General features: G+C 45.6%; 1 protein-coding gene across 4 annotated transcripts in view; it reads left to right on the forward strand.

The window, feature by feature from the left end:
* LOC106572016 (msx2-interacting protein) overlaps positions 1-3,171 on the forward strand; it is a 40,347-nt gene extending 37,176 nt beyond the window's left edge. For all 4 annotated transcript variants that reach the window (XM_014145713.2, XM_014145714.2, XM_014145715.2 and 1 more), the window contains 4 exons: positions 81-416; positions 586-780; positions 951-1,109; positions 1,257-3,171. In XM_014145713.2, the coding sequence (XP_014001188.2) occupies positions 81-416; positions 586-780; positions 951-1,109; positions 1,257-1,385 (819 nt within the window). In that variant the 3' untranslated portion in view covers positions 1,386-3,171. The remainder of the gene's footprint in view (positions 1-80; positions 417-585; positions 781-950; positions 1,110-1,256) is intronic.
* The last annotated feature ends 9,975 nt before the right edge of the window (positions 3,172-13,146 follow it).

Raw genomic sequence — 13,146 nt, forward strand, 5'->3', positions numbered from 1 at the left:
ATTACTTCTATGCATGCAGCACTGTAGTCCTATTTGTTACTTATGTTTCTAAACATCTTGTTTTTTATTTGTTTCCTCAGGATGGTGATCTCAGCCACAGGGGAAAGCTGTCTCAGTCACTATCTGCTGGGTCACTTGGTGGAGGATGTGAAACCAAGTCGGACAACTCCCACCTCCGTCACACAACCTCCATGGACCTATCCCACATGCCCCGGATACAGAGGGACACCATTTCACCCTCTTATACATCTCCCATGGCTCTCTCCCACAAGCAAGAGCTAGTTCTGCAGAAGGGCCCACCAGTCTTCATGTCGAGCCCTCCAGCAGCACCCCTCTCAAGTTTCTCAGAGTTGCGCCCTGAGGGTAAACTGGGGCACTCAGGATACCGGTCCGTCGATATGGTGCAGCTTTTAACGGTAATGAGCCTGATCATGGGAATTAGAACAATTACTAGAGGGACAATACTGAAGATATTCAGTCGTCATTTGTAAGATTAGAATTAGAAATCTGTTTAGGTAATATTGCTTGTACTTAAGATTTAACCTATTTATCTGACCTGTCTTTTCTTTACTTTTGTTTGTGCAGAAATACCCCATAGTGTGGCAAGGCCTGCTGGCACTGAAGAATGACTCAGTTGCCGTGCAGCTCCATTTTGTCTCTGGCAACAATGTGCTGGCTCACCATTCACTGCCACCCCTGGAGGGAGGTGCCCCACTCCGCATTGCACAGAGGATGAGACTGGAAGCGTCCCAGCTGGAGGGCGTGGCTCGCAGGATGATGGTGAGATGCTAGCTGTTCGCCATTAAAACAATGCATTTTTATCACGATTCTTAGGCTCTTTGGTGATGTTTTCTGTTCAGGCAGCTAGTTCTCATTACAACTGTGAATGTAAACATGCTTAATATTTCAGTAGAAAAGCTCAACCGATTTAATTGGGTTGTTGTTTACAGGTGGAGAATGACTACTGCCTCTTGCTAGCTCTGCCATGTGGACAAGATCAGGAGGACGTTCTCAGCCAGACCCTTCTCCTGAAAGGAGGCTTCATCACCTACCTACAGAAAAAACAGGCAGCTGGGATCATCAACGTCCCCAACCCCGGCTCTAATCAGGTATGTTGTGCATTGACTGTTATGGCATGTAAGCATCCATTTTCAAACAGACCGGTTCCTTTCTGTATTCAAGTAAACATTAGTTGGAGATGGGAGTATGCTACTGAACTGACTTCAATCCATGTGTTTTTTGTATTCCTTCTCCAGCCGGCATATGTGGTGCAGATTTTCCCACCGTGTGAGTTCTCAGAGAGCCACCTGTGCCGGCTTGCCCCCGACCTCAACAGTATCTCCAGCATCTCCCCTCACCTCATGATTGTCATTGCCTCCGTGTAATACCTCTCCATAAAAAAACTCAATTTTCTTGAACCCACCAGAACCAAGCCAACACCAGCCTTTTTGGACTTTCATCCAGTTTAGAAAACTGGAAATGCCTCATAGTTTGGATGGGTTTGACCATTTTTTGTTTTTAAAATATGTATTTCTCTTCACCAAGTCCTTAAATCATCCTACCACCTCTGATTCCACAACTCTCTGCCTTTACAGAGAGCATACGGAAGGGTGGATTAGGAGTTTTGATGATCAATTCTATGATCATCCATTTCGCTTTTGCCATTGTTGAAGGTTAACTGGATTGCGTCTTGATTTTCTAAGCGTTCAAGGGGACAAGGGAACTAAATTAGAAGGATGGCTAAGGGATGTTTTTTATCCAAATAATGTTTGATTTTTTTTTTTCTTTGCGCAATGACTGGTCGGAATTGTTTTCTATGTTGAGAAAACAAAATCAAAAAGGAAATCAAAAACATGACATTTTTACAGAGAAAAAAAGGACACATATTATAATAGACATGCTCCAGTGACCAATCTTTTGTACTTTTATTCTTCTACCATCTGCCAATTTAATTTCCTTCTACTTCATTTCCAGTCAGCTTTCCTCAATGTTCCATCCCCAGGAAGCTATATGGGAACTTTGAGTTGTACAGTTTATACTTAATGCCTCAACAGGAGACTAATATATATATATATATATATATATATATATATGCCTCCTTTTCAAGTCTAATGTTTAAAGATGAAAAAGATTTAGGGAGACCAAGTGGATTACATGACAGATTATCACTTTTAAAATGTTGGGGGTATAGAGGGGTGGCAACTGACAAGGACCCCAACAAAACTCAGTCCAGTGACGTTTATGAACCTTTGTTTTTACAATTGATTATGTGCCAAAATGTATTTTTCAAAGGAAAAATCACCACAATGTCTCTAAATAATCTGAACCTATTTTCATACTTGAATTTGTATTCGTCACTCAGATCTACTGTAATAGCCTCTGTTTTTGATATATTTTCTTCATCAGCCCAACCTGTTACAGCCTACTGCTACTCCATTGTGAAATCCTGTCCTCATTTCAATTGAGTACCATTAACAGTTCTATTTGAGGTTCAATTGTGGATACAATTTAGCAAACTAGTAAGCATAGTCCTCTCTCCTTGTGTCCTCCACTGCCCGCTACTGTTCCTCTGAAAATACCCCTGGATACCAATATGTGTTCCCAAAGTCAAAAAGCTAATTACTAAATTACAGCTGTAGCATGCTTAACTTGAAGAAGTAAAGGGGAAATCCAATCCATGAGGCAACAAATGTGACTTGAACTTTAAACAATGCCAGGAATGGATGTGTAAACTGTCCATCTCTCTTTCCTTTCTCTGAACTAGTGTCTCCCTGAGCCAATGCTGTAAATACTCATGTTCCCAATCTGTGCTCTTGTGTACTTTCCCTTATTATGGTCTCCGTTCAGGGTCCTCATATTTTGATTTGTGTTACAAAACAAGGCAGTCTGAAAGACACAGCTAGTTGTGAACCGATGCAGAAAGTAAACCATGATTCTCAGTTTTTGTTTTGTAAATAGTTATATTACTACAGGCTGAATACTCTCATGGTAATGTTGAAGGCACTTAATTTTGATATACAAATGACAAGAAAATACAAAAAAAAATCTTACTGTCTTTTGATCAAATCTTATTTCATAATTTGTGTATTTTGCTGTTCCTTCCTCTATGAGGACACTGTAAAATAGTTGTTTAACATACTTACAGATCATTAAATGGTCTGTTACTCTTGATTGGCGTTTTCTTGACTGTGTCAGTTGTCTTGGTATGGCTTGTTCCACTATAGATACATTACTGTATGATAATATAATGCCAACGGTTTATCATAATGTTATTACTATATGTTGCAGTGCACCTTGAAGTCACAAGATGTCAGCATAGGTAAGTATTTTGCACGTGTCTGTAGCCTAAAGCCTCACTAATGCTCTTATGGCTGAATGGAAGCAAGTCCCTGGGAAATCTTGCCCATGATTTTGGAATGAGATGTTCGACAAGCAGGTCTCCACATACTCCTCTTCATCTTTTCCCATTGGCTGGAATGTATTGTAATAAGCATCAATAGGTTGACAAATCTTTTCCCATTGACTGTAAATGTATTGACATAAGCATCAACCCTGTGACACTCATCTTTTCCCATTGAATGCAATGTATTAACAAAAGCATCAATTGGTTGACGTATCTTTTCCCGTTGCCTGTGATGTATTGACATAAAAATCAAGCTTGTGACACCATTATTTTACCATTGAATGCAAAGTATTAACATAAGTGTCAATTGTTTGACACTCATCTTTCCCATTGAATGCAATGTATTGACATAAGCGTCAAATGTAAAAAATGTAAAAATGTAAACCCTATGACACTCATCTTTTCCCATTGAATGCAATGTATTGACATAAGCATCAACTGGTTGACACTAGAGGTCTTCTCCGGACCCGAACAAACCAAGGACCATCAGACCCAGAACCCGAATGGACCCAACGACAACCAAACCAAGACCCAACCCGTACCCTAATGGGTCCGGGTCTAGAACAGACCCGATTGGACCGGAGTGACAAAATTATTTTTATCAGCCAAGTTGCTCTTTTGGTTTATGAATAGGATTTTAGATGTTGGTTAGGCCATATATAAGTAATAAATTAATCTTATTCGGGTCCACTCGGTCAATCAACGGTAGTTAAATAGACCCGAGACCCGAGGACAATCAATCAGGACCCGGCCCGGAACTGAGGAAAAAGTTAGAATTTTGGACCTGGACCCGCTCGGATCCGGGTCGGGTATCTGGTATTTGGGTTTGGGTGGACCCGTGAAGACCTCTAGTTGACACTCATCTTTTCTCATTGAATGCAATGTATTGGCATAAGCGTCAACCATGTGACACTTCTTTTACATTAAATGCAATGTATTGACATAAGTGTCATACCTGTGACGATCATCTTTTCCCATTGAATGGCATGTATTGACATAAGCACCAATTGGTTGACAGTCATATTTTCCCATTGACCATAAATGTATTGACATAAGCATCAACCTTGTGACAATCATCTTTTCCCATTGACTGTGATGTATTGACATAAGCGTCAAGTGGTTGAGGCTCAGCTTTTCCTATTGGCACCGCAAAGCCTGCTGGGAGCATGGCCAATTGACATAAACATAAATTGTTTAATGCAAAACTTTTTGCAAAAACATGACACGATGACGTTTTCTCTTTTCATTACAGGAGGAAGAAGGGAGTGTGACTACGGAAAGATGTGAAGCGCAAGCAATTTATAGTGCCTAGACAGGCTAAGACAAGGAATGTTAACTAAGGCCCAGCATGAGAAAAAGCAGAGATGCTGGGACACTGTGAGGGGAGGACACAAAGCAAAGTGGAAACTTAAGATACTGCTCCTCTCCTCACATTGCCCCCCCTCCTAACAGCAGCTATAGTACAAAGGATACAAGTTATGCGTCCTTAATGCTTGCTCAACCAACTTCATCTTTCTGTCCTTTCAGTCTGTTTCTTGAATGCTTAGCCCCAAACATTACATTCCAAAGGCCAAATGTAGGTAGTAAAAGAAAATACAAAGAATGTCAAAAATGCTGGTTTTGGCTTTTTCTGACACTGATAAGTGCTTGTTTTCTTGTTTTTCGTTTTTTGGCTTGTTGCTGTGACATTCCATGCAGATGTTGTTCTGAATGTATTATCCACAGACAAATTTCAACACATGATAAACACAACTAGACAGGAAGAATTACAATTATGTAATCCATTTATGAAATGCTTTCCTCTGGGTCTGTAAGAGATACCCCGAAGTTACATTATGTAGGGGTAAACTCACTTCATCTACCATGCATGTGGACCATCCACCTGGGTGATGCAGGCATCCATTTTATGACCGAATGATCACCTTACCTAATCAGGTTCTGTCATGCAAAGGCATAAAAAGAAAATAATGGGATCAGTGGTTCTACAGCATTGCTGCTTAACAATCTGTGAAAGAATCCTTAAGACCACTGGAAAACTCAGATTGACATTTTAATTGCCTGAACAATAACTGTTGCAAGACCTAGGCTGAACCATTCGGAAGAGGTCTAGAGTGGGGGCAGCAAATGTGCCCTGGAGTGAATTGTGACCCCAAATGATGAATGGGATGTTCATTGTTCAGTAAGCTCTTCATTTGGGGGATCAGACCAAAGCAGCCTGCGTTTTACATGTTTGGCTTGTGGATACTCTGGGATGGGAGATTTCAGCGGCATGGCTCACCCCTCCCTTGACTGTGTGTGGGAGGATTTGATAATAGGGTGGTATGGAGAATTCCAGGTCCCTGTCTAAAACTGCCTAATTTGAGGGAATATGTTTTAAAAGAACACCCCCTCACTGCGCCTTTGTGATAGCGTGAGCACGGCTAACACCACAGCTACTTACAGTCATTAAATCCAACTTTTGTGAACAATGGTAGTGGAGAAAATAAATTTTATGAGGAAACACTGTTGGTGGCAATTGGTCCCCGGGCTCCCATAGTGAAAAAGCTGAAATTAAGTGTTTTAACATTTTATTTTCAGGACAACCAGGGCTACAAGTAGAACACAAAACAATTTGACATAAACAGTTTCATTCATGAGTTTTATTGACAAATGTCAATATACAAATAAAGTTTGCCATGCAAAAACCTGATAAAAATGCATTTATAACAATGCTGCAACTACATGCAGTGCCTTCAGAAAGTATTCAGACCCCTTGACTTTTTCCACATTTTGTTACGTTACAGCCTTATTCTAAAATGGATTAAACAAATCCTCAGAAATCTACACATAATACCCGATAATGACAAAGCGAAAAATGTTTTTCTTTTATATTTGCAAATATATTACAAATAAAAATAGAAATACCTTATTTACATATGTATTCAGACACGTTCCAATGAGACATGAAATTGAGCTCAGGTCCATCCTGTTTCCATTGATCATCCTTGAGATTGATTGGAGTCCACCTGTGGTAAATTAAATTGATTGGACATGATTTGGAAAGGCACACACGTGGCTATATAAGGTCCCACAGTTGACAGTAGATGTCAGAGCAAAGACCAAGCCATGAGGTTGAAGGAATTGTTGTCTGTAGAGCTCCGAGACAGGATTGTGTCCAGACACAGATCTGGGGAAGGGTACCAAAGCATTTCTGCAGCATTGAAGAACACAGTGGCCTCCCTCATTCTTAAATGGAAGAAGTTTGGAACACCAAGACTCTTCCTAGAGCTGGCCGCCCGGCCAAACTGAGCAATCGGGGGAGAAAGGCCTTGGTCAGGGAGGTGACCAAGAACCCAATGGTCCCTCTGACAGAGATCTATAGTTCCTCAGTGGAGATGGGAGAACCTTCCAGAAGGACAACCATCTTTGCAGTACTCCACCAATCTGGCCTTTATGGTAGAGTGGCCTGATGGAAGCCACTCCTCAGTAAAAGGCACATGACAGCCCATTTGTAGTTTGCCAAAAGGCACATAAAGACTCTCAGACCATGAGAAACAAGATTCTCTGGTCTGATGAAACCAAGATTGAACTCTGGCCTGAATGCCAAGCGTCATATCTGGAGGAAACCTGGCACCATCCCTAGGGTGAAGCGTGGTGGTGGCAGCATCATGCTGTGGGGATGTTTATCAGTGGCAGGGACTGAGAGACTAGTCAGGATTGAGGGAAAGATGAACGGAGCAAAGTACAGAGAGATCCTTGATGAAAACCTGCTCCAGAGTGCTCAGGACCTCAGACTGGGACAAAGGTTCACCTTCCAACAGGACAACGACCCTAAACACACAGCCAAGACAATGCAGGAGTGAAGTCTTTGAGTGGCCCAGCCAGAGCCCGGACTTGAACCCGATCGAACATCTCTGGAGAGACCTGAAAATAGCTGTGCACTAACGCTGTCCCATCCAACCTGACAGAGCTTGAGACGATCTGCAGAGAAGAATGGGAGAAACTCCCCAAATACAGGTGTGCCAAGCTTGTAGCGTCATAGCCAAGAAGACTTGAGGCTGTAATCGCCGCCAAAAGTGCGTCAACAAAGTACTGAGTAAAGGGTCTGAGTACTTATGTAAATGTAATATTTCAGTTTTAAATTTTTTATACATTTGCAAAAAATTCAAAAAACCTGTTTTGTTTTGTCATTATGGGATGTTGTGTGTAGATTGAGGAATAAAAACATTTAATCAATTTTATAATAAGGCTGTAATGTAACAAAATGTGCAGAAGGTCAAGGGGTCTGAATACTTTCCGAATGCTCTGTAAATTGTTTTCTCAGTGGGAAATAATAGACAGTGACTGTTTGGAGTTTGTGACAGCAACTATGCAAGCTTTTTACAGCATTATAGACACCATGTCTCGGGATTTCCTATGATATTCTATGTATAACAACCTCTTACCTTCTAACGACTCTTGTGTGGCTTGTAAGCGTCATAGAGCAAAATAAATTACATGTGCGTGAGAGTCTCAACTTTTCATAGTTGGCCCATAATACACTGAACAAAAATATAAACGCAACATGTAAAGTGTTGGTCCCATGTTTCATGAGCTGAAATACAAAATCCCAGAAATTTTTCAAAAAGCTTATTTCTCTCAAATTTTGTGCGCAAACTTGTTCACCTCCCGGTTAGTGAGCATTTTTCTTTTGCCAAGATAATACATGCACCTGACAGGTGTGGCATATCAAGAAGCTGATTAAACAGCATGATCATTACACAGTTGCACCTTGTGCTGGGGACAATAAAATGACACTTTAAAATGTGCAGCTTTGTCACGCAATCCAATTGTCACGTCCTGACCAGTAAAAAGGGTAATTTGTCATTGTAGTATGGTCAGTGCGTGGCAGGGGGTGTTGTTTTTGTGTGTTTTGGGGTTGGTTTGTTTCATGGGGATTTGTTCTAGTTTTCATTTTCTATGTTCATTTTCTATGTGTGGCCGAGTATGGTTTCCAATCAGAGGCAGGTGTCTTTCGTTGTCTCTGATTGGAAGCCATACTTAGGCAGCCTGTTTTTTCCTGTGGGTTGTGGATGGTTGTTTTTTCGTATAGTCTATGTTACCTTACGGAACTGTCGTGTGTTGTTTAGTTATTTTTTTGTTTAAGTGTTCATGTTACTCTAAGAAAAGAAGATGAGCACTTAACACGCTGCTCCTTGGTCCAGTCCTTCCGACAGTTGTGACAGAACCACCCACCGACGAAGGACCAAGCAGCGTGGAAGGGAGCAACTGGAGAGTTATCTGGAGTCCTGGACCTGGGAGGAAATCCTGGATAGCAAAGGACCATGGAGGCAACCTGGAGAGTATCGCCACCCGCTGGAGGAGATAGAGGCAGCGAAGGCGGAGCGACGATACTACGAGGCTTTATACGCACCGAAAGGCAAGGCTGAGAGGCAGCCCCCACCAAAAAATTTGGGGGGGGCATACGGGTAGTTTGGCTAGGTCAGGGGAGCCCAAAGGTATGTGGTACTAGTCTGGCGCCTCCTATACCAGTCCCACATAGCAGACCTCCAGTGCGTCACCATAGCCCAGTACGTCCTGTCCCTGCTCCCCGCACTAGCCTGAAGGTGTGTGCGACTAGCCTGGCGCCTCCTATGCCAGCCCCACATAGCAGACCTCCAGTGCGCCACCATAGCCCGGTAAGGCCGGTGCCTGCTGTGAGCACGCGGTCCGAAGTACGTCTCCCCAGTCCGGTGAGACCAGTTCCAGCGCCCCGAGGGAAGCCTCTAATGATAGTCAATGGTCCGACATCTCCAGCGATAATCCATGGCATGAAGCCTCCAGTGATGATCCATGGCCCGGAGCCTGTAGTGTTAATCCATGGCACGAAGCCTCCAGTGATGATCCATGGCCCGGAGCCCGTAAGGATGATCCAAGGCACGAAGCCTCCAGTGATGATCCATGGCCCGGAGCTTGTAGGGATGATCCATGGCACGAAGCCTCCTGTGATTATCCATGACGCGGAACCAGTAGTGATGACCCATGGCACGGATCCTGCAGTGAAGGTCCCCAGTCCGGAACCTACAGAGACGCTCTTCAGCGCGGAGCCTCCAGCGACGTTCCTCAGCCCGGAGCCTCCAGCGACGCTCCTCAGCCCGGAGTCTCCAGCGACGCTTCTCAGCCCGGAGCCTCCAGCGACGCTCCCCAGTCCGGAGCCTCCAGCGACGCCCCCCAGTCCGGAGCCTCCAGCGACGCCTCCCAGTCCCGAGCCTCCAGCGACGCCTCCCAGTCCCGAGCCTCCAGCGACGCCTCCCAGTCCTGAGCCTCCAGCGACGCCTCCCAGTCCCGAGCCTCCAGCGACGCCTCCCAGTCCTGAGCCTCCAGCGACACCTCCCAGTCTGGAGCCTCCAGCGGTGGTCTACAACCCAGAGCCTTCAGCGGTGGTCTGCAGCCAAGAGCCTTCAGCGGTGGTCTGCAGCCCAGAGCCTTCAGCGGTGGTCTGCAGCCAAGAGCCTTCAGCGGTGGTCAGCAGCCAAAAGCCTTCAGCGGTGGTCTGCAGCCAAGAGCCTTCAGCGGTGGTCTGCAGCCCAGAGTCTTCAGCAACGGTCTACAGCCCCGAGATCCAGCGGGGGTCGGCAGCACAGAACGGGAGCTACGCCCGGAGCCGGAGCCACCTCTGTAGTTGGAGGATTGGCGAAGGGAGGGTGTAGCACAGGAACCGTCGTTGACGGTGGCCACCCTCCCTTCCCTCCCTTTAGGTTTGGGGTTGTTTTTGTGGGGTTTTTTGTTTTGAGGTGCAGTCGGGGTCTGCACCTTCGGGGGGGGGGGGTACTGTCATGTCCTAACCAGTAAAAGGGGTCATTTGTCATTGTAGTATGGTCAGGGCGTGGCAGGGGGTGTTGTTTTTGTGTGTTTTAAGGTTGGTTTGTTTCATGGGGATTTGTTCTAGTTTTCATTTTCTATGTTCATTTTCTATGTGTGGCCGAGTATGGTTTCCAATCAGAGGCAGGTGTCTTTTGTTGTCTCTGATTGGAAGCCATACTTAGGCAGACTGTTTTTTTCCTGTGGGTTGTGGGTGTGTCACGTCCTGGCCAGTATAAGGGTTAATTGTTATTGTAGTTTGGTCAGGACGTGGCAGAGGGTATTTGTTTTATGTGGTTCGGGGTGGTGTTTTGGTAGAAGGGCGTTTGATTTATTATTTCCGGGTTTTTGGTTTATGGTCTATGTTTATGTATTTCTATGTGTAGTCTGGTTAATGTATTTCTATGTTAGGTTGATTGGGGTTTGGGACTCTCAATTGGAGGCAGGTGCTTCCTCGTTGCCTCTGATTGAGAGTCCTATATATGGGTAATTGTATGGTGTAGGTTTTTGTGGGAGATTGTTTCTGGTTTAGTGTGGTTGCACCTGACAGGACTGTTGGCTGTCAGTTTTCTCAGTTTGTTTTTGTTATAGTGTTCTTTCTATTAAATTCAAGATGACGAACACTAACTCTGCTGCATTTTGGTCCTTTCCTGAAGACAGCTGTGACAGAATCTCCCACCACAAAAGGACCAAGCAGCAGAGGAAGGAGCAACAGGTGGACTGGAAGGAGCAGAGGGAATTTGAATTGGACAAACGGGAGAAATGGACATGGGAGCAAGTTATGGCCGGAGAGGGCCCATGGAAGAAATGGAGCAAAGACCGGGAATGCTACCGAGGAACACGACTGGCGATTAAACCCGAGAGGCAGCCCCAAGAAAACTTTTTGGGGGGGCATATGGGTAGTTTGGCGGGGCAAGTTTGGAGCCCCAGGCCAAATCCCCGGACTGTTTCACAGAAGCCAGTTAATGGACAGGTCTCGTGCTTCGGGGTAATGAGTATTATGGCGAGGCCAAGTGTCTTTAGGCCAGTACGCGCTATACCAACGCCCCGCATTTACCAGGGGGTAGTGGGCATTCAGCCAGAAAGGGCGATGCCAGGTTTAAGCTCGAGACCGCCAGTAAGCCTCCAAGGTCCTCTATATCCTGTTCCCGCTCCACGCACTAGCCTAGAGGTGCGTGTTCCCAGTCTGGCACGTCCAGTACCAGCACCACGCACCAGGTTTCAAGTGCGTCAGCCCAGTCCGACTCGTCCTGTTCCCGCTCCCCGCACTAGCCTGGAGGTGCGTGTTCCCAGGCTGATAACCCCAGTACCAGCACCACGCACCAGGCTTCCAGTGCGTCGACTCAGTCAGGAGTCGCCAGAGCTGCCCGTCAGTCAGGAGTCGCCAGAGCTGCCCGTCAGTCAGAAGTCGCCAGAGCTGCCCGTCAGTCAAGAGTCGCCAGAGCGGTCCGACTGCCCGGAGATGTCAGAGCGGCCCGACTGCCCGGAGATGCCAGAGCGGCCCGACTGCCCGGAGATGCCAGAGCGACCCGACTGCCCGGAGATGCCAGAGTGGCCCGACTGCCCGGAGATGCCAGACTGGCCCGTCGGCCAGGATCAGCCAGAGTGGCGGTCGGCCAGGATCAGCCAGAGTGGCCCGTCGGCCAGGATCAGCCAGAGTGGCCCATCTGCCCAGAGTCTGCTGATGACCAAAAATCAAGGGAGTCTAGCAGCAACCCTAAACTGAGTAAGCCTGACATTTCAGAACTTAAAGTAATTAACGGTTTAATTGATGAGTCTGCATACACGGTGGAAAGGAGGAGGTCTGCCCATGATCCAGAGCAGGGGGAGTCTGCCTACGGTCCGAGGCTGATCGGGTCGGTCGGCACTCTGGAGGACAATAGGCCGGAGCCTGAACCACCACCTGCATAGGTGGGTTGGGGAGGGGGGGTGTAGCACAAGTGCCGTCGGTGACGGCAGCCACCCTCCCTTACCTCCCTTTAGTTTAGGGGGATTTTTTTGTTGTTGTTTGGGGTTTTTGTTATTCTTGAGGGGGGGGGTACTGTCACGTCCTGGCCAGTATAAGGGTTAATTGTTATTGTAGTTTGGTCAGGACGTGGCAGAGGGTATTTGTTTTATGTGGTTCGGGGTGGTGTTTTGGTAGAAGGGCATTTGATTTATTATTTCCGGGTTTTCGGTTTATGGTCTATGTTTATGTATTTCTATGTGTAGTCTGGTTAATGTATTTCTATGTTAGGTTGATTGGGGTTTGGGACTCTCAATTGGAGGCAGGTGCTTCCTCGTTGCCTCTGATTGAGAGTCCTATATATGGGTAATTGTTTGGTGTAGGTTTTTGTGGGAGATTGTTTCTTGTCTAGCGTGGTTGCACCTGACAGTTGAATAAATGTTCAAGATGAACAAACACAGTCCTGCTGCATTTTGGTCCTCCTTTTCCGATGATGATTTCGCTATATCGTCTGACGACGACGACAACCGTGACAGGGTGGTTGTTTTTTCGTATAGTCTATGTTACCTTACGGAACTGTCGTGTGTCGTTTTGTTATTTTTTGTTTAAGTGTTCACGTTACTTTAATAAAAGAAGATGAGCACTCAACACGCTGCGCCTTGGTCCAATCCTTCCGACAGTAGTGACACCAATGCCACAGTGGTATCAAGTTTTGCGGGAGTGTGCAATTGGTATGCTGACTGCAGGAATGTCCACCAGAGCTGTTGCCAGTAATTAAATGTCAATTTCTCTACCATAAGCTGCCTCCAAGGTCATTTTACAAAATTTGGCAGTACGTCCCTTTTGTGGGGAAAACCCCATTCTGGTTGGCTGGACCTGGCTCCTCAGTGGGTGGGCCTATGCCCTCTCAGGCTGTGCCCTGGCCAGTCGTGTGAAATCCATAGATTTTGGCCTAATTTATTTATTTCAGTTAACTGAT

This window comes from Salmo salar, chromosome ssa15 (assembly GCF_905237065.1).
Source record: "Salmo salar chromosome ssa15, Ssal_v3.1, whole genome shotgun sequence".
In the NCBI taxonomy this organism is placed as follows: Eukaryota; Metazoa; Chordata; class Actinopteri; order Salmoniformes; family Salmonidae; genus Salmo; species Salmo salar.